Here is a 19993-nt window from a genome sequence, read left to right on the forward strand (position 1 = left end):
CTCTCTCTCTGCCCCTCCCCCGTTCATACTCTGTCTCTCTCTGTCCCAAAAATAAATAAACGTTGGAAAAAAAATTAAAAAAAAAATAAATTCAAAATAAGTTTAGACTTCTTCTCGCAGAAAATAAATCTGGATATTTTATTTCCAGTAGTAGAAACTAACCAGGTAACATGGGGCAATACTTCTAATAGGAAACAACTAGATTAATATTTCGCTTTTATTAAAATATCAAAAAGCTAATAAGGTAGAAGTGATTGGGTCAGCAAAAGGATGGAAACTTTAAAATGTAAGCCTAGCACTCAGGGCCACTTTGGCCATACAGGAATTTGCCATTCTAGAAGGGAAAGCTAAAACTCTGAGCCGGATCTTTGGTGGTCTCAGAAGTATAAAAGATCCAAAGTTGGAACTGATCTCTGAAAACAATCCACTGCTTTGGGAGGAATACCTGGAGGCTGGTTTCTTAGGAAAAGGATACATCAATAGGAAAAAGCCCTTAACCAGACTAAAGCCTGGCTTGGTCTGAGTAAATGAGAAAACTCTAAGTCTTGAACTGGTATCGAGGTGATCTTAGATTCTTATCATTCCCAGGATGCAGGCAGACAGAAACAAAACTTCTCTGGAGAAAGATAATATGTGACTAAGCCTTAAATTATTTCCATCAATAATGTTTTAAAATGTCCAGCATACAATCAATAGTAATCAAACACGTAAAGAGAAAGGGCACCGTGAATTAGAATCAGCAGAATGAAAGAAAACAGAAAGACACACATTGATTCTAGACATTGAAAATATGCAAGGAGAGAAAAGGTGAGTCCAGAATTTTTGTAAAGAAATTAAAAATTACGAAATGGGAAATTAGGAAATTGAGGGGAAAGGAGTTCCAGAACTGAAAAATATCATAAACAAAGAACAGGGCAAGTGAGCACAGTAGCTGATCTGACACTGGTGGAGAGAATTGGAGAGCTAATAGGTAAATGAGGAGTCACCATTCATGATAAAGCAAAAATGCACAGAAAAATGGAAAATACGAAGTGAGAGTAAGAAACATATAGGAAACAGTGAAAAAGAGGAACGTGTATTTATTTGAAATCCCAAATGTATAGATGAATAGGACAGAAGCAGTATGTGAAGATGTAACTACTGTATCTACCGTGTGCCCATTTCTGGGGGGTTCCTGGAGGGTGCCCTCATGTTCCCTGCTGTACATGGAGAGTTAAGGCCCCGCACAAGCACCAGATCCCACAGCAACAGCTTGTCAGTGTTCCTCCCAGCACCACGGCAAATGGCAGCCCAATTTTCAAGACAGAGAGATCCAAAACATGGAAGACACAAGAATGGAAAGAAATAGGAAATTCCTGAAAATTTTGTTCGCATTGTTTATGGTAATTGCATTGCTCAGAATCTGGACCTCAGCAGTCCTTTTTTGTTAGCTCTTGTGAAATTTGAAGGAATTCTAGGAAGTTGAGGCATTTATGATGTTGACAGTGATGAAGGATCTTAATGCAGATGAACAATGCTGAAGTATTAGGACATAAAGGAACATCTCCTTCAATGTCTTGTCATAGAACCTAAGAAATATCTAGCATTTGTAGAGAAATTTCCATTGAGTCAGACTTCAAAAACACTGATGAATTCAAATAGGAAATGTAGTCCCTTCCTTACGAAACAGTACACACAAAACATGCAGAGAATAGAAATAGAAGATTCACCAGCAAGAGAAAAGCTCCTATAAAGATTTGCTTTGACGGGCGCCTGGGTGGCTCAGTCGGTTGAGCATCGGACTTCAGCTCAAGTCATGATCTCATGGTCCATGAGTTCGAGCCCCGCGCCGGGCTCTGTGCTGACAGCTCAGAGCCTGGAGCCTGCTTCGGATTCTGTGTCTCCCTCTCTCTGCCCCTCTCCCACTTGTGCTCTGTCTCTCTCTCTATCAAAAATAAATAAACATTAAAAAAAATTAAAAAAGAAAGATTTGAGAAAACCGTGTAAACAATAAACTTCAGGATCTGCAAACGTTTCATAAAGAAATTGAAGATATATAACATATTGAAATGGCAGCTTATAAGACCTATCAGGAACTGGAAGCGATGGGTTTTAGAGAAAAATCCAGATTCCAATGAAAGATGATACCATGGTGTCAATGATATACCAAAATGCTGAAGAACTCGAAGAGAGCACAGATTTCAGAATCTTGGCCCCTTCAAGGGGAGGACCAATCTTACCCACACATTACACACCAACCTTGTCAAGACATGACCCACGGGACACAGGTGGTTGTGACAGACCTCGTGAACTCTGCAAAGTTCACGATAAAAGATATTTTAGATGAACCGTGGCCAATTCTAATTTAGTGGACTTTTTAGAAGTAAAAAACTTGATGTGATTTTTGCCTTCCCACATGCCTTCTTTTTGCCAGGAGAGCCATTGTTTTTACGTGCTTGTTTGTTCTGCCTGTAACACAGCTCTTATTCTTATCAAGGTTTACATGTTCGAGAGAGACACAGAAATTACATCAATGATATAGCAACAGTTGATTTGGCAAAGATCCAATACATATTAGCGTACAACATTAACAATGGTAGGTTGACTTGGATGACCTCTATGTTAAACATAGATTTTTTTTTTTAATCTGTAAAGACACTGAAATATCTGTTCGTGGCTCTTGCTGATAGGAGTCATTATAAAGTGTGTGGCAATTAATAGGACAACAGGATATTGGAGGATTTTGTATAGATAAAACTCATATAGTAGAATAAGGCAGCACAATTGGTTAATAAATAAATATAAATATAAATATAAATATAAATATAAATATAAATATACTGGGGCAACTTATTAGTAATAATACACATACACACACACACACACACACACACACACACACACACAAGTATACCTTCTTGCAAGGACCATTTGTAAAATTACCACGTATCATAAAACAACCTGAAAATTTTCAAATATTTAATTTTTAAATTTTTTTGCTTAGATTTTTTTTTTTAATTTCAGTATCATTAACACACAGTGTTGTATTAGTTTCAGGTGTACAAGATAGTGATTCAATAACTCCTTACATTACTCAAATAGTTTATTTTATTTTTTAATGTTTATTTCTTTTTGAGAGAAAGAGAGAGAGCATGAGAGAGGCAGAGAGAGAGGGAGACACAGAATCTGAAGCAGGCTCCAGGCTCTGAAATGTTGCCACAGAGCCCGATGCGGGGCTTGAACTCACGAACCGTGAGATCATGACCTGAGCTGATGTTGGACACTTAACCGACTGAGCCACCCAGGTGCCCCTCAAATATTTTATTTTATTTTATTTTTTCAACGTTTATTTATTTTTGGGACAGAGAGAGACAGAGCATGAACGGGGGAGGGGCAGAGAGAGAGGGAGACACAGAATCGGAAACAGGCTCCAGGCTCTGAGCCATCAGCCCAGAGCCTGACGCGGGGCTCGAACTCACGGACCACGAGATTGTGACCTGGCTGAAGTCGGACGCTTAACCGACTGTGCCACCCAGGCGCCCCTGAAATATTTTAAATCACACAGAGTATGTTCTTTGACCACAAGACCATTATAACAGATCAAAAACCCTAGAAAATCATGCGTTTGGAAATGTAAAAATGTATTTATGGACATGAGTCATGGGCCAAAGGAAAAACATAAGGAAAATGGAAAATGTCTTGAACTGAATGATAACAGCAATATCATAGCAAAATGTGTGGGAATTAACTATAATAATGCCTAGAGGAAAATATATAATCTTTGCTGGTTATGTAACAACAGAAGAAAACCTGAAAATTCAAAAACTGAACAAACTAGTAAAACATGGCAAAATCCATTTTTTTTTATAATGTACAAACCCCACACCTTCAACATGTCTAGGACACAGAGAAATACTAAATTTTGAATGACTGCAAGTTAAAAAAAAAAAAAGAAAGAAAACATAAAATCCTAACAAGTCATGCTTCAAGCACTTAACAGAAGCCTTTTTTTCGGTAAATGAGGACAGTCTTGGAAAATGTGTGGTAGAGAGAAGCCGGCCTACTCCTGATCTAACAACCACCGCTAGAAAGATAGACTCCGTCTGCAGAGAAGGAATTTAAAAGCATACACGACTTGAGGTGGCAGTCTTTGAAAGGCATTAATTGTTTAAAAGAAAAGAGAGTCGCCCTTTGGAGGTTGAGTGATGAAAGGGAAAAAGGGAAAGAGGGAAAGTTAGTATTTTGAAAGGCAAAGAATGAATTGAGTGGAGGTGAGACAACCCCTTTGATAACAATCGCCTGGGACGCCTGGGTGGCTCAGTAGGTTGAGCCACCGACTTCAGCTCAGGTCATGATCTCACAGTTTGTGAGTTCGAGCCCCGCGTCAGGCTCTGTGCTGACAGCTCAGAGCCTGGAGCCTGCTTCGGATTCTGTGTCTCCCTCTCTCTCTGCCCCTCCCCCGCTCATGCTCTGTCTCTCTCTGTCTCAGAAATAAATAAACATTTAAACAAAAAACAAAAAACAAATGCCTTCCAGGAGGAAACAACTTTATTAGGGAAAGTGCTGTACTTCGCCACACGGACAGAAGAGGGCAGCATTGAACTAAGAATATCGCGAACCACCCCAACTCCATCAAGTGAATGAAAGAAAATGCGATAAATCTATTCGAAGAAACTATAACAAAAGAAGAATCGAAATAAGAACCAAAATACCTTAGTAAGAATACAACATACCAAATCAACTATAAAACAGAAGAAAACTGTATTGTAACACTCCAAACTGAGTTACGTGTTTCAAACAAGCATCTGAGGATATGAAAAGCTGTCTTGATACAGATAATTGAAACTTAAATACAAATAAAATTGACAGTGAAAAAAAATGAAAGAAATGGAAAATTCATTCAGAAGCTAAGGATCGCACTATGCCCAAAGGAAAAGATATTCAAATAAAAATTTAAGAAGGGACACTGAAGAAAGGCAGGGAATCACCCAAGAGAAAACTGGAGATGAAGAATCAGTTAAAAATATCTGACTGAGGGGCGCCTAGGTGGCTCAGTGGTTAAGCACCCAACTCTTGATTTCAGCTCAGGTCGTAATCTCGCGGTTCATGAGTTCGAGCCCCATGTCGGGCTCTGTGCTGACAGTTCGGAGCCTACTTGGGATTCTCTCTCTCCCTCTCTCTCTACTCCTCCCCACTCATGTGCACTCTCTCTCTCAAAATAAATAAATAAACATTAAAAAAAAGAAAATCCTTTCTCCAAAGTTAGAAAATGAACAGCTACGTAACCCAAAAGAAAGTACAACAAGATGTTTTAAAAGATAAGAAAAGAACATGAATGAAGTGTAGATGAAATGGAATAGCAGCTGTTGCCTTTACTTTTCTGCCTTAAACAGAGAAAATTGGACACAATATGAGAAATAATAGTTTGCAAACACTAGAGAAAAGGCAGTGACGGATTGCAATCTCTAAGGAAGGGAAAATATGTGAACTCTCCGATTTCACCAGGTTACTCCCTGGAGGCAATTTCTGAGCAACAGTCAAGGGAAGGGAAGTCTGTACACGCCTTTCGGCTCTTGTTGAGCTGAGGAGACAGAGATTGGGGCTCTGGGGGACCCAGGCATCCAAAGTTTGTGGACCAGGGCACCAGAGAGGAAGGGGGTGCAGAGACATGCTCTGGAGAGCTGGGGAGGACAATGTGCAGGCCCGTGAGCACCGACCTGTGCACTGACAAGAGGAAAGTACTGGAACTCGAGAAGGACCAGACCTGCTGTAGAGAACTGCATGATCATTCTCTGAAACGCCAACAGCGCAGGGAATGGTTCAAGTGCCCGCAAAACTGGAATGAAGATACCTTGGAGGACACAGGACGTCAGGCAGGATCTTCAGAAGGATGTCACTTTTCTAGTCAGGCTTTCTTAGCCCTACTCCAAAGGTTCCCGTGGACCTGCTCTGACAGGTTAAAGGCAACCCTCAAAAACATCCATGGATTTCCAGTACTTAACTTTGTGCTGGAACATATTCTAACGCTACTTAAGAATAAAAAAGTTAACAGAGAACCCAGAAATGGACCCACAAACGTATGGCCAACTCATCTTTGACAAAGCAGGAAAGAATACCCAATGGAATAAAGACAGTCTCTTCAGCAAGTGGTGCTGGGAAAACTGGACAGCGACACACAGAAGAATGAGCCTGGACCACTTTCTCACACCATACACAAAAATAGTCAAAACGGATGAAAGACCTACATGTAAGACAGGAAGCCATCAAAATCTTTGAGGAGAAAGCAGGCAAAAACCTCTTTGATCTTGGCCATGGCAACTTATACTGAACACATCTCCAGAGGAAAGGGAAACAAAAGCAAAAATGAACTACTGGGACCTCATCAAAATAAAAAGCTCCTGCACAGCGAAGGGTAGGAAACAATCAGCAAAACTAAAAGGCAACCGACAGAATGGGAGAAGATATTTGCAAATGACATACCAGATAAAGGGTTAGTATCCAAAATCTATAAAGAATTTATCAACCTCAACACCCAAAAATCAAATCATCCAGTGGAGAAATGGGCAAAAGACATGAATAGACATTTCTCCAAAGAAGACATCCAGATGGCCGACCGACATATGAAAAAATGCTCCACATCACTCATCATCAGGGAAATACAAATCAAAACCACAATGAGACACCACCTCACACCTGTCAGAATGGCTAATGTTAACAACTCAGGCAACAACAGATGTCAGCGAGGATGAGGAGAAAGAGGATCTCTTTTGCGTTGCTGGTGGGAATGCAAACTGGTGTAGCCACTCTGGAAAACAGTATGGAGTTTCCTCAAAAAATTAAAAATAGAACTACCCTATGTCTCAGCAATTGTACTACTAGGCATTTATCCAAGGGATACAGGTGTGCTGTTTCAAAGGGACACATGCACCTCCATGTTTATAGCAGCACTGTCAACAATAGCCAAAGTATGGAAAGAGCCCAAATGTCCATTGATAGATGAATGGATAAAGAAGATGTGGTATATATATACACACACACAATGGAGTATTAGTTGGCAATCAAAAAGAATGAAATCTTGCCATTTGCAACTACGTGGATGGAACTGGAGGGTATTATGCTAAGTGAAATTAGTCAGAGAAAGACAAATATCATATGACTTCACGCATGTGAGGACTTTAAGAGACAAAACAGATGAACAGAAGGGAAGGGAAACAAAAATAATATAAAAACAGGGAGAGGGACAAAACATAAGAGACTCTTAAATATGGAGAACAAACAAGAGGTTACTGGAGGGGTTGCGGGAGGGGGGATGGGCTAAATGGGTAAGGGGCATTAAGGAATCTACTCCTGAAATCATTGTTGCACTATATGCTAACTAATTTGGATATGAATTTAAAAACAATAATATTTAAAAAAAATAATAAAACAAGTTATGGGGCGCCTGGGTGGTTCAGTTGGTTAAGCGTCCAACTTCAGCTCAAGTCATGATCTCATAGTTTGTGGGTCCGAGCTCTGCATCAGGCTCTGTACTGACAGCTCAGAGCCTAGATCCTGCTTCAGATTCTGTGTCTCCTTCTCTCTCTCTCTCTCTCTCTCTCATTTTCTCTCTGACCCTCCCCTGCTTGTGTATCCTCTCTCTCCCTCAAAAATTAATACATCAACATTAAAAACAAAGAATAAAACAAGTGTTAGCAACCAACAACCCAACGTTTAAAATAGGTACTCAATAGAAATTAATTTTCATGCCAAGAAGTAGGGGACTAGTTCCCATACTCAGGAGGAATGGTCAATCAAGAACACGGGACCTGAAAGTGGTGGACAGGAAGGAGCAAGCAGACAAGGACGTGTGCAAACACAGCTATTACACACACGTTCCATACATTCAGATGGTGAAGGAAACCACAACCACGGAGGTGAGGAAAATGCATGGTGTAAACAGGACTCAAGAGGCCATTTAGACATGAAAAACACGATACAATGAAAGATAAATGGATACACGTTTCAAAGCAGATCAGACACTGCAGGCTAAAAGATCAGCGAGGTTGAAAATGTAGCAACAGAAACTATCCAAAGTAAAACAGAAAACGTATAAGTAAAACACCAGTTAGCTTGGGGATGATAGCAGGCCGTTTAACACGCATGTAACTGGCATTGCAGAAAAGAATGGAAAATCGGGGAAATAGTTGGGCCAACAGTGGCCAGTGTTGTTCCTCATGATTTAAATCTACAGACCCAAGAAACTGAACAAGCACCAAGCTGTAGAAAGATAAAGGACACTGTGCACCTAAGTTAAATTGCTGGAAAACGGGGATACAAAGGACATCTTGAAGCAGTTACAGGAAAAAAGTCCATTATACACAGAGGAGCACAGGTAAGAATGACAGCAAGCTCTTGTCTGAATCTGTGCTCACTAGAAGAAAATGGACATATGTTTGCAATGTCAAAAGAAGTTCATTAAGAACACATTCATCAGCAACAACAAATTTCAAAAAGGAAGGCAGAGTAGATATTTTCAGAAAAAGAAACCTGAGGCATCTACTGCCAACCGACCTAAGGAGGTTCTTCAGACAAAAGAATATAGTGTAGGTGGAAATTTGAGTTTGTTCAATGGAATGAAATTGAGGTCAAGAGACACGGTAAATGTGTTGTAAATAGAAAATGCTATTCTCCATTTTGAAATACTGCAAAAGTATCCTTTAATATTTTTTGAAGTTTATTTATTTTGAGCGCGTGTGAGAGAGAGAACAAGCAAGGGAGGGACAGAGAGAAGGAGAGAGACAGAATCCCACTAACAGTACAGAGCCTGATGCGGGGCTCGAACTCATGAACTGTGAGATCATGATCTGAGCTGAAGCCAAGAGTCGGACACTTACCGGACTGAGCCACCCAGGTGCCCCAAAAATATCATCGAATGTTTAAAGCAACAACAGTCGCAATGTATTTGGGGCATACAGCACATGTAGAAGTCCATCATATAACAATAGCACCTGGGAGGTCAGGATGAAAATAGGCGTATGATATTGTAAGTTTTTACACTATTCATGAAGTGGTGTAATATTATACTTTAAATCCTAGAATTAAAGACGTATAAAGTCTTAGAGTGACAGTAATAACAGAAGCCAATCAATCAATCATAGGCAATAAGCTAATAGGGGGAGACAAAATGAAATTCTACAAAGAAAAAAAAAAAAACCTCAAATAATACAAAAGAAAGTAACAGAAAAGGAAAAGGAGGAGATGAAACCAACAGTAAACAAAGCTATATTGAAACCAAATTATGTCAAATGTTATATTAGATAAATTTAATGTAAGGAAATAAAAAGTCAGACATTTTTATGTTGGAGAAAAAAAATCAGTACCCAACTATATGCTGACTACAAGAAAACCATGGTAAATAGAAATAGAAAGTCAGACATGTTTATGTTGGATAAAATAATCAATACCCAACTATATGCTGACTACAAGAAAACCACAGTAAATAGAAATAGATAGGAGTGTGGATGGGAAAATATCTACCATGCGCGTTTTCTTACTAAGTTTTTTTGCGGTCTCAGTGCCATCCAAATCAATATCTTGTCTGTATCCACGTGGAGTTTGAGAAGTGCTTTATAAAAAGGATACAGAAAAGCAAAGGATCAGAAATGACCAAGACTGTTACTAACAAAAGGGAAAAAAAAAATCAATACTCTCTCAGGATCAAAACTCTCAGCAAACTTGGAGACTTGGAGGGGACCTTCCTCAATCTGCGATAAAGCATCTGTGAAAACCCTGAGGCTAAAGCAATGATGATGTAAGACTGAATGCTTTTCCCTTAATACCAGGAATAAGACAAAAGTGTCTGCTCTTACCACTATCATCTTCCATTTAGTGGAGGAGAGAGCTATTGCAGAAAAGCAAAAAAAAAAAAAAACCAAAAAACAAAAAAATAGAAATAAATCCATCTCTGGGTAGAGATGACATGATGGTATTTATAAAAAAATATCCTCAGAAATCTTCAAACCAACTGCTGGATGTAATCTTTAATTTAATGGGAGGCATAGGCTTATGGTTAATATGCAAAAGTCAATTGTAATGTTAAGTATCATAAGCAAACAACTGGAAAATGAAAATTTAGAAGATTCCACTGACAATAGTACCAAAAACCGCATAGGATTTAATAAAACACGTGCATTTTTTCACTGAAAACTATAGTATGTTACTGGGTGAAATAAATTAACGAAGACACAAATAAATGGAAAGTAAGCCAGGTTCATTGGCTGGAAGGCTTGTTAATTTATTAAAACTTCCCCGATTGATCTCTAGATTCAATGCAGACCCTATAAAAATCCTGAGAAGATGTTTTGTGGAAATTGACCAGACGGATTATAAAATTTCTATGACATGAAAAGCCTAAAATATAAAACAATTTTGAGTAAAAATAAAGTTGGAGGATTTGTGCTCTCTGATTTTAGGTTTGACTGTGAAGTCGAAATAATCAGCACCAATTGGCAAAGTGATTGGCAAACCTAGCAATGGAAAACAGTGTCCAGAAACGGAGCCATCTACTACATTGTCATTTGATTTTTAAAGAATGTGCCAAGGAGGCCTGGGTGTCTCAGTTGGCTAAGCGTCGCACTCCTGATCTCAGCCTAGGTCTTAATGTCAGGACTATGAGTTCAAGCCCTGTGTTGGGCTCCACACTGTGGTGAAGTTTACTTAAAAAAAAAAAAAAAAAATGGTGATATACTAAACATTTCAACTGAAAGGCAGAGATGATCAGAATGGATTAAAAAAGCAAGACACAACTATATGCTATTTACAAGAGGTACGCTTTCAGTATGAAGATACAGATCAGCTGAAAGTAAGTGAATAGAAAGCATGTTAGATGCATGTGATATATTCACTGTAATCATATGCTGTAGCATAAAACAAATCTTCATATGTTTAAATGTATTGAAATAATTCTACTTGTGTTCTCAAACCACCACTGAGTTAAATTAAAAATAATTCACCATAAGATGTTCAGGAAAGCATCAAATGTTTTAAAATTAAACATCACATGGGGCGCCTGGGTGGCGCAGTCGGTTGAGCATCCGACTTCAGCCAGGTCACGATGTCGCAGTCCGTGAGTTCGAGCCCCGCGTCAGGCTCTGGGCTGATGGCTCAGAGCCTGGAGCCTGTTTCCGATTCTGTGTCTCCCTCTCTCTCTGCCCCTCCCCCGTTCATGCTCTGTCTCTCTCTGTCCCCCAAAAAAATAAATAAACGTTGGAAAAAAAATAAATAAAATTAAACATCACAATTCTGAACTATCCATGGGCCAAAGAAAAAAATCACAAGAAAAATTAGAAAATGTTTTAAACTGAACAATGATGACACTATAACCTATTGAATCTTGTATGATGCAGTAAACACTGCTGAAAAGAACAATATTAGCCTTTTATCCTTATTAGAAAACAAGGAGGTTCTGAAAATTAGTAATTAATAATTAAGACAAAAGAATTGTTAAACAAGAAGAAAGAGGGGAGCCTGGGTGTTTCAGTCAGCTGAACGTCTGACTTTGGCTCAGGTCATGATATCATGGTTTGTGAATTCGAGCCCCCTGTTGGACTCTGTGCTGACAGCTCGGAGCCTGGAGCCTGCTTCGGATTCTGTGTCTCCCTCTCTCTCTGCCCCTCCCCACCTTGTGCTCTCTCTCTCTCTCTCTCAAAAAAAAAAAAAAAAAAAAAAAAATTAAACATTTTTTTTTAAAAAGAAAGAGAATTAAAGAGTAGAGATCAATGGAAAAGAGAAAAGCTACATGAGAGAAAACTTTAAACCAAAAGCTGTTTCTTTAGAAAGATCAAGGAAAGAGATCAATAAAAGACATTTTATTAGTACGATCAAGAAAAAGAGAGAGAACACATATTAGCAACATAGGAAATTAAAGAGTTTATTACTACTGATCCTGAAAGCAAAATAAGAAAATATCCTAAACTATATAGTTTGCCAGTTCGTTTAGCATCTTAGGTTAAATGAACAAATTTCTTTACAAATACAACTTACCAAAATTGATACTAAATAAAATGGAACACCCCCGATTGATTATGAAATGAATGCCCCCGATTTATTAAAGGAATTTAATTTTTCTGATCAAAAATCTTCCCACACTGAAAACCCTAGGATCAGATGATTTCGTTGCTGAATTTTGTCCAACATCCTAGGAAGAAATCACATCAGTCTAATGTAAGTTATTTCAGAAAATAGAAGGCACACTTTCAAACTAGTTTTAGAGGTCTGACTTAACTAATATTCCTGAACCAGACAAAGACATTATAAAAATTAAAAAAGAGGAAATTACAGACTAATATTCTTCGTGTACAGAGACACAAAAATTACTACCAAGTATTAACATATCAAAGCCAGTGATATATAAAAAGGTCAGTATATTGTGATCAAAGGAGGTTTATGTCAAGAGTGAAAGTATTTCCTTAACGTTCAAAACTCAATCAGTAATAATTCATCCTACTGGTAACCATCAGTATGTTCTCTATAGTTAAGAGTCTGTTTCCTGGTTTGCCTCTTTTTTCCCCCCTTTGCTCGTTTGTTTTGCTTCTTAAATTCCACCTGTGAGTAAAATCACATGGTTGATACCTGTACAGAAGAATTGGGGGATAAGGTAAGGCCTGCTGTGACTTTGCCGGGAGTCAGCAATGTTCACCAAACAGCTTTTAGAACCATTTGATAGAAACACCATGGCAGTGTCTTCCAGAGAGCAAGTGGTGGAAAACTCTGGGAGGAAAAAAAAAAATGAAGAGCAGGGAAGATGCTTCCAAGAAATGTGTTAATGTAGGATGGAAGGAATCTGCCCGTCTTGTCTGGTGGAGGAATGTAGGGGGCCGCCTCCTCCATGCTGGGTATAACCTCCAATGGGCCAAAATAGCACAGGAATTAGCTTCTCTCAAATCCCTGCCTGTGGGTGATTACACAGCCTTCTCCTATGCACAAGACCAGGTACACAGAGACTGTTTTGTGGTACGCGAAGGAGCAAATATAATGGACGCTGGACGCACTGTGCTTCCAAATGCCCTTCCTTGCCACAGGCTTGCTGCTGGCACCTTGGGAACGATGGGAGCAGGTTTGGGATTGGCCATTGCAGCCTCTACTTTGGCCAAGATAGAGCCCAGGGCAGTGGGTCTTCTGTGTGGAAGGAGACAGTGTATTGGGGTCTTCTGCACCCAAGTGGAAACCATCTGCAGGCACAACTTGCCATTCGTACCTTTGGTGGTGATTCACAGTGGAATTTGTCAAAGTGTCAACGCGGACGCTTGGAACGAAATGTTAATATTTGGAGATGCTCCTGCAGTGCCCCTTCCAGTCTGTCTTCTGCCAAACTCACATTATAAGCGAGTTATAACTGTGTTTTTTAGAGGCAAAGAGTATCTTGTACAAACGCCAGAAGAACTCCAAAGTCCACTGAGCCAGAGCGTGGCAGACACAACTAAACCCTCTTCTATCAATATCATGACTAAGCCGTGAGCCACATGGAAGGCCCAGGATTTTCACTGGCTGGCCCACTGTAATACATAAATAAAGATGCCAGAGAGTGGTCTTGAGGAGTTTTCTCTTTCTTCTAAGATGGAATTTTATTTTCCACAGCAAAATTACTAAAATATTAAAATTAAAAAAAATTCTAAATGAAAAAAAAAGAAAAAATATATATATATATATATATATATATATATATATATAATTCAGCCTAGCAACAGAACGATTACATGATTTCACTAGATGTAGCTTTTTAAAAAAATTTTTTTTAACGTTTATTTATTTTTGAGACAGAGAGAGAGAGAGCATGAACAGGGGAGGGTCAGAGAAAGAGGGAGACACAGAATCTGAAACAGGCTCCAGGCTCTGAGCTGTCAGCACAGAGCCCAACGCGGGGCTCGAACCCACGGACCGCGAGATCATGACCTGAGCGGAAGTCGGACGCTTAACTGACTGAGCCACCCAGGTGCCCCTCACTAGATGCAGCTTTAATGAAATTTAAAGAAATACAACAAACAGGTTTAAACAGAGACTAGAAATAGGGGAAGGAGGAAGTGTTGTGAACAGGAAAGTGGACAGTGGTAGCATGGAAGGTAAAGATGGCAGACAGAATGAGAAAGTCTAGTATTTGCCTGATGGGAACTTCTTAAGAAGAGAATAAAGAGAATCCATTGGCAATAAAGGGGTAACAATGGAGATTTGTCCAAATTGGGGAAAGTTATGCATTCTGAGATTAAAGAAACATAACGAGTCTTTAGCCAGATGAAAAAATATACCTTCTCCTAAGCACATTTTCTCCGTGGGAAAATCAAGACGAATATCCTAAATATTGCCAGAGGGTGGGGACGGGGACACAGAATACTTGCAGACAATTATACTCCGTGTACTTCCAAAGCAACAATAACCATCCAGAAGCCAATGAGGTGTATGTAGGTTACCAAAGAATCATAGCCATTAAACTAGAATTCTAAATTCACCTGGAACAGTATTAAAAGGTGAGGATGAGTTAGTTAAGAAACAAAGCTAGAAGTTTGTATCCTTGAAAGAATTACTGAAAATTGAACTCCAGCCAAAGAGAGTGGAACCAGGAAAGAACAAATTGGGTACCAGAAGCAGAAGTAGACAAAGAACCACTGGTAAAATACTGTGGAAAAGTTAAATGAATAGTAATACTTAAAGATTCTAATGACAATTAGAATATAATAATAATAATATGTTATATATTTAATTACATATATAATATATTATTAAAATATAATAATTATGTTATATAATATATAAAAATATATAATATAATATAATTATATTATATAGTTAAAAATTAATATTAATAATTATAATAATCAACGAATTTCAATGAAATAAGACGAAAGGTAGGAAAGGGGAAGTGTAACAGAGCTAATGTCCTATTGTTAAAAGACAAGTCACACAAGACTTAAAAAAGTTTTTTTTAAACGTTTATTTTTGAGAGAGACAGAGCATAAGTGGGGGAGGCACAGGGAGAGGGGGAGACACAGAATCCAAAGCAAGCTTTGCGCTCTAACTCATGAATCGTGACATCATGACCAGAGCCGAAGTCAGACGCTTAACTGACTGAGCCACCCAGGCGCCCCTAGACTTTTTAAGATGTTTTATTTACATGGTGCTAAAAACATCATTTGCCAGCATTTAAAATTCAGGAGCTTTCTCATAAAGATGTGACTTTCCATTAACTTGAATACACATGTTGTAAATTTTAACTTAATCACTTAGGAGACCATACATAGAAAGTAAGTTTCCAAGACAATTGAAGAAAGTAGGGAAGCATTAAGCCTGGTCTGTGGAAGGGGTGCTATGAAAGGAGAAAAATGGAGAACAAGGAAAAAAGAAAGCATGGTTGTAGAAAACATTAGCAATTCCCATGTGTATCTGATCTCCTTTCACTTATTATTCACACCTTCTAGGAGGATGGAGAATCACTTTTACAGCCAAACAGGAAATATAACGCGAAGGACTCATTTTACAAGTCCTCGACACAAAAGTAAGCATTTTTCCCAGTAGAGTTTTGATTTAAAAATGTATTTCTTCTGGGGCACCTGGGTGGCTCAGTCGGTTGAGTGCCTGACTCTTGATTTTGGCTCAGGTCATGATCCCAGGGTTGTAGGATCGAGCCCTGAGTCAGGCCCCGCGCTCAGCACAGAGCCTGCTTGGGATTCTCTCTTTCTCTCTCTCTCTCTCTCTCTCCCTGTGCCCCTCCCCCTACTCTCTCTCTCTAAAATAACAAAATTAAAATTAAAAATAAGGTATTTCTTTCATCTTTTGTGACACATCCCCCTTTGTGTCCACAATGTCCTGGATGCTGTAATTCAGAAAACATCAGACACAGATATTTACTCACACTGATGGCTGAAATAAAACAGGTCAAGGGAGAGTCTTAAAGAAAATCTACGGGTAATAGAAGCATAAAACCAAAACATAAAAGAAATGGTCAGTGAGAGGAGGAGATAAGAGTACAGCATCATAGAAAACAAGAGCAGAGAAAGCCTGAAGGGGTTCATTTACGCAGTCAGAAACCATATTCAGCTTTTGCGATGTGTCTGTGCCTTAGGCTGTGAGGTTCGTCAGGGAATAAGGCAGACAGAGATCTCTGCTCTCAAAGAGCTCTCATTCTAAAGGCAGACGGACAATAAGGACAGACATAACACATAAATAGCTCATATCCTAGAAGATGATGAGGCTGTGGAAACATAGAAGAGAAAAGGTAGAATGGGAAGAAGCATCTGGAGCGTCCTGTGTATGGACGGTAGGCTTCCGTAGTGAATAGGATGTGGGGAGGGGGGGCTCCTTAAGTGATGGGGTTTGAGAGCAGCTCAGAAGACCTAAGGGACTGACTTGCAGATGTCTGGAATGAGCATTTTCCAGGCAGAGGAAATATACAGCCGTTTGGAAAGCCTGTGTCAGAAATGTGCATAGGGTCAGGGAAGAGAGGGGGGCTAGGGTACCTGGAACAGAGTAAGGGGGACATTAGGAAGAGAAGATGGCAAAAAGCAGGGAGTGCCCAGAAGCTGATGTCCAGGGGCATTTTTTTTTTAATTTTTAATGTTTTTATTTATTTTTGAGACCGAGAGAGACAGAACATGAGCAGGGGAGGGGCAGACACAGAATCCAAAGCAGGTTCCAGGCTCTGAGCTTTCAGCACAGAGCCTGGCCCGGGGCTCGAACTCACAGACTGTGAGATCATGACCTGAGCTGAAGTCGGATGCTTAACCGACTGAGCCAGCCAGGCGCCCCGACATTTTAACCAACTGTAAACACCAGAGCTTTATCTGTGAGGGAAGTGAAGGTCTAGCAGAGAAGCGGCAAGATCAGACTTGCATAGGAAAGCAACATGGTGGCCGCTGTGTCCCCAGCCAACTGATTGGGTCAGGGAGAATTGGGAGGCATCTCTAGAGGTCGGGTAAGGGCAGCTCGTTGGGAAGGTGGTAGGAAGGTGTCAGCCGTGGCTGGCTCCTGGATGTGTTTTAAAAGTAGAGCCGACACAATGTCCACATTGGAGGTCGTGAGTGTCAGGGAAATAGGAGTCAAGAACAATTCCAAGGCTTCGGGCTAAGCAGCCGGATGGATCTGAGATTGATTGCCATTCCTTCAACACGGTTGGAAGCAGGGGAGCGGGTTCGGAGGGAAAGGTCAGAAGCGCATTTTAGAAGAGCTGAATATAAAGATGTTCATGAGACATCCAAGTGGCTATGGCAAGTAGGCAGTGGAGTGTGCGGGTCTGGGGTTTGGGAGAAAGGTCCAAGCTAGAGAAATAAGTGTGTGTGTGTGTGTGTGTGTGTGTGTGTGTGTGTGTGTGTGTGTTGGTGGGGGGGGGTCATGGCCTAGAGACAGGTGTGAACTGGCAGGCACGCAAAGGGTGTAGGGAGTGAAACCGCAAATGGCCAAGTACGATGAGCACTGGGAAGGCGTGATTGCAATTGCCCAGTGGGCTTTTTGAAGTCAGCAGGGCCACAGAGAGTGGAGAAGTGATAAGGATGTGTGTGCACCCGGCAAAGCACTCCACCCGCCCCCCCAACCCCTCCCTCCCGACACTGTGCTGAACCCCACTGACGTGCTGCAGATTCCAGCTTCGTGGTTTTCTTTCCTACCGATGGCACACCCAGCACCCAACAGGTTCATGAAATATACATATGATTGGATATTTTCCCAGGCAGCTTATAAAAATATAAAGAGTATATAAGAAACGTGGGATCAAAATCAGAATCATGCTTTCTCTCTCTCTCTCTCTCTCTCTTTCTCTGCAACTCTTGTTAGCAGAAGAAAACAGCATTGGGTATTTGTTGATGAACATGATGCCATTTTGTTCATGTAAATGTCACCGAGTAGCCCTTCCTCTTGTGTGTTTTGTGCCTAAGAAATGTTCTGGGAGATACCCGTCCGTTGTGCAAGCTTGGGTTTTGATCATCTTTGCTTAGCTTGCATCGAGTTGAAAATGAAGGCTTTGTAAAGAATGTTACTTCAAGCCCGTTTTGCGGCTGAGCTGGGGGGAGGAGAGGCAAATTCGATTTGAACATACACTTGCAGATTCAAAGGCAAAATCCTACTTTTTTTTTTTTTCTGTGAACAGTGCCAGTTTTTAATTAGGGATGATTTTCGTTCTAACCCCTATTTCAGCCTACAACAGATAATGAGTCAGCAAAATCACTACAAGTCTGTATGGCAAGTTTGCAACAAGATCGCGTGCATTGTCTCCCCATTGTAAAAAGGCTTCAAAAAGTATGGGAACCTTCATTTCCACACAGTTCTTTTCATTGGGGTCTCGGCCACAGCTTCTTATTTTCCTTACGAAGAACATTGTTCGTGTGTGAGCCTTCATTAACGCCAAGTGGTAAAAATATTTATCCTGTTAGAATAGGCTGCATCTTGGGGCACCTGGGTGGCTTGGTCGGTCAAGTGTCTGACTTCAGCTCAGGTCATGATCTCACAGCTCGTGGGTTCAAGCCCCATGTCAGGCTCTGTGCTGACAGCTCAGAGCCCGGAGCTTGCTTCGGATTCTGGGATTCCTCTCTCCCTGCCCCTCCCCCGTTCATTCTCTCTCTCTCTCTCTCTCTCTCAGCCTCCCAAAATTAAAATAAACGTTAAAAAAAAATAGGCTGCATCTTTTTAGCAACTCATGAGAAAACAAATGACTGTACTAATTCGTATGACTGTTCTAATGAAGATGCCCGTACTAATTTATACTGTTTACCAAGCTGCGATGCTTTAAGAGCACTACTCAAAAAAGCCAAATAAACTTCATTGACATTGAAAAAAAGAAGAAATACATGATATGGAGCTGGATTCCGGAACCATAGAGCAAGTTGAGAAAAGAGCTCTGGAGAAGATGTCGACAGCCTGGGGGCCGGTGGTGAGATCCCCGGTTCTACCTGCCATCTCTGGGGCTTTGGCAGCCTGCAGTCTTTTGGGCCCTCAAGTTTCTCATCTTAAAAATGAAGGATTATAACTAAATGGCCTCTGATTTCCTCTCTGGCTTTTGATTTTATCCCCTATTGTATTTTTTTGAATGTTTATTTATTTTTGAGGGGGCGGGTAGGGGCAGAGAGAGAGGGAGACACAGAATCCGAAGCAGGCTCCAGGCTCTGAGCTGTCAGCACAGAGCCCAATGCGGGGCTTGAACTCACAGACCAAGAGATCATGAGCTGACCCGAAGTCTGATGCTCACCTGCTCAACCAACTGAGCCACCTAGGCGCCCTTCCCTTACTGTATTCTCATCTTGGTTTCTATCAGAAAAAAGTTCCAGTGGTCTTTTGAGAAACAGTTAATGATTTGGCTAAATTTGTGATGCTTTATTCAGAATTTTTTTTATGTTTGTTTCTTTCTTTTGTTTTTAAATCATTCTATTTGATAATCTCTTTTAAAATATATTGGGGGCCCCTGGGTGGCTCAGTTGGTTGAGCATCCAACTCTTGATTTCAGCTTAGGTCATAGTCTCACAGTTGATGAGATTGAGCCCTACATCAGGCTCTGTGCTGACAGTCCAGAGCCTGCTTGGGATTCTGCTTCTCTCTCTCTCTCTCTCTCTCTCTGCCCCTCCCCCAACTCTCTCCTGCACTCTCTCTCAAAATAAATAAACATTTAAAAAATAAAAGGAACAAAATATGTCATATAAAAGTTTTCTTAGGAAAAAAAACTTTTGTACCCTGTATGGAAAACTCCATAAAGTATTCATGAAATGTATCAGAGCCTCAAACCGAGATGCATCTTTGAAGACTCAATTCAACTCAGGTTAATTTCTGACTACACTATCCAGATACTGTGTCAGAAAAGTGCACCATTTAAGCTTTTGCTACAACTAAAAATATTTCATGAGAGTTAGATTTCCTTCGGGAATTTTCGGACTGGGTGAGTTGAAAACATACACGCCAACAAACACACTGTGGAGCCATCACTGTGCTGTCTGACTTCACAGATATTAATTTATTGAATCCTCACATCATTCCTAGGTGGCAAATATAATTTGTATGTTGTGTATTT

At 40.2% G+C, this 19993-nt stretch overlaps 1 protein-coding gene and 1 pseudogene across 3 annotated transcripts in view; both read left to right on the top strand.

The window, feature by feature from the left end:
- Positions 1 to 19993, top strand: part of SPMIP7 (sperm microtubule inner protein 7) — a 54418-nt gene that overhangs the window by 11041 nt on the left and 23384 nt on the right. For all 3 annotated transcript variants that reach the window (XM_040455042.1, XM_040455044.1, XM_040455043.1), the window contains exon 3: positions 15426 to 15502. In XM_040455042.1, the coding sequence (XP_040310976.1) occupies positions 15426 to 15502 (77 nt within the window). The remainder of the gene's footprint in view (positions 1 to 15425; positions 15503 to 19993) is intronic.
- On the top strand, positions 12472 to 13524 carry LOC121017023 (2-hydroxyacyl-CoA lyase 1-like; annotated as a pseudogene).

Source organism: Herpailurus yagouaroundi, unplaced genomic scaffold (assembly GCF_014898765.1).
Source record: "Herpailurus yagouaroundi ecotype Mexico unplaced genomic scaffold, PumYag 214, whole genome shotgun sequence".
Classification (NCBI taxonomy): Eukaryota; Metazoa; Chordata; class Mammalia; order Carnivora; family Felidae; genus Herpailurus; species Herpailurus yagouaroundi.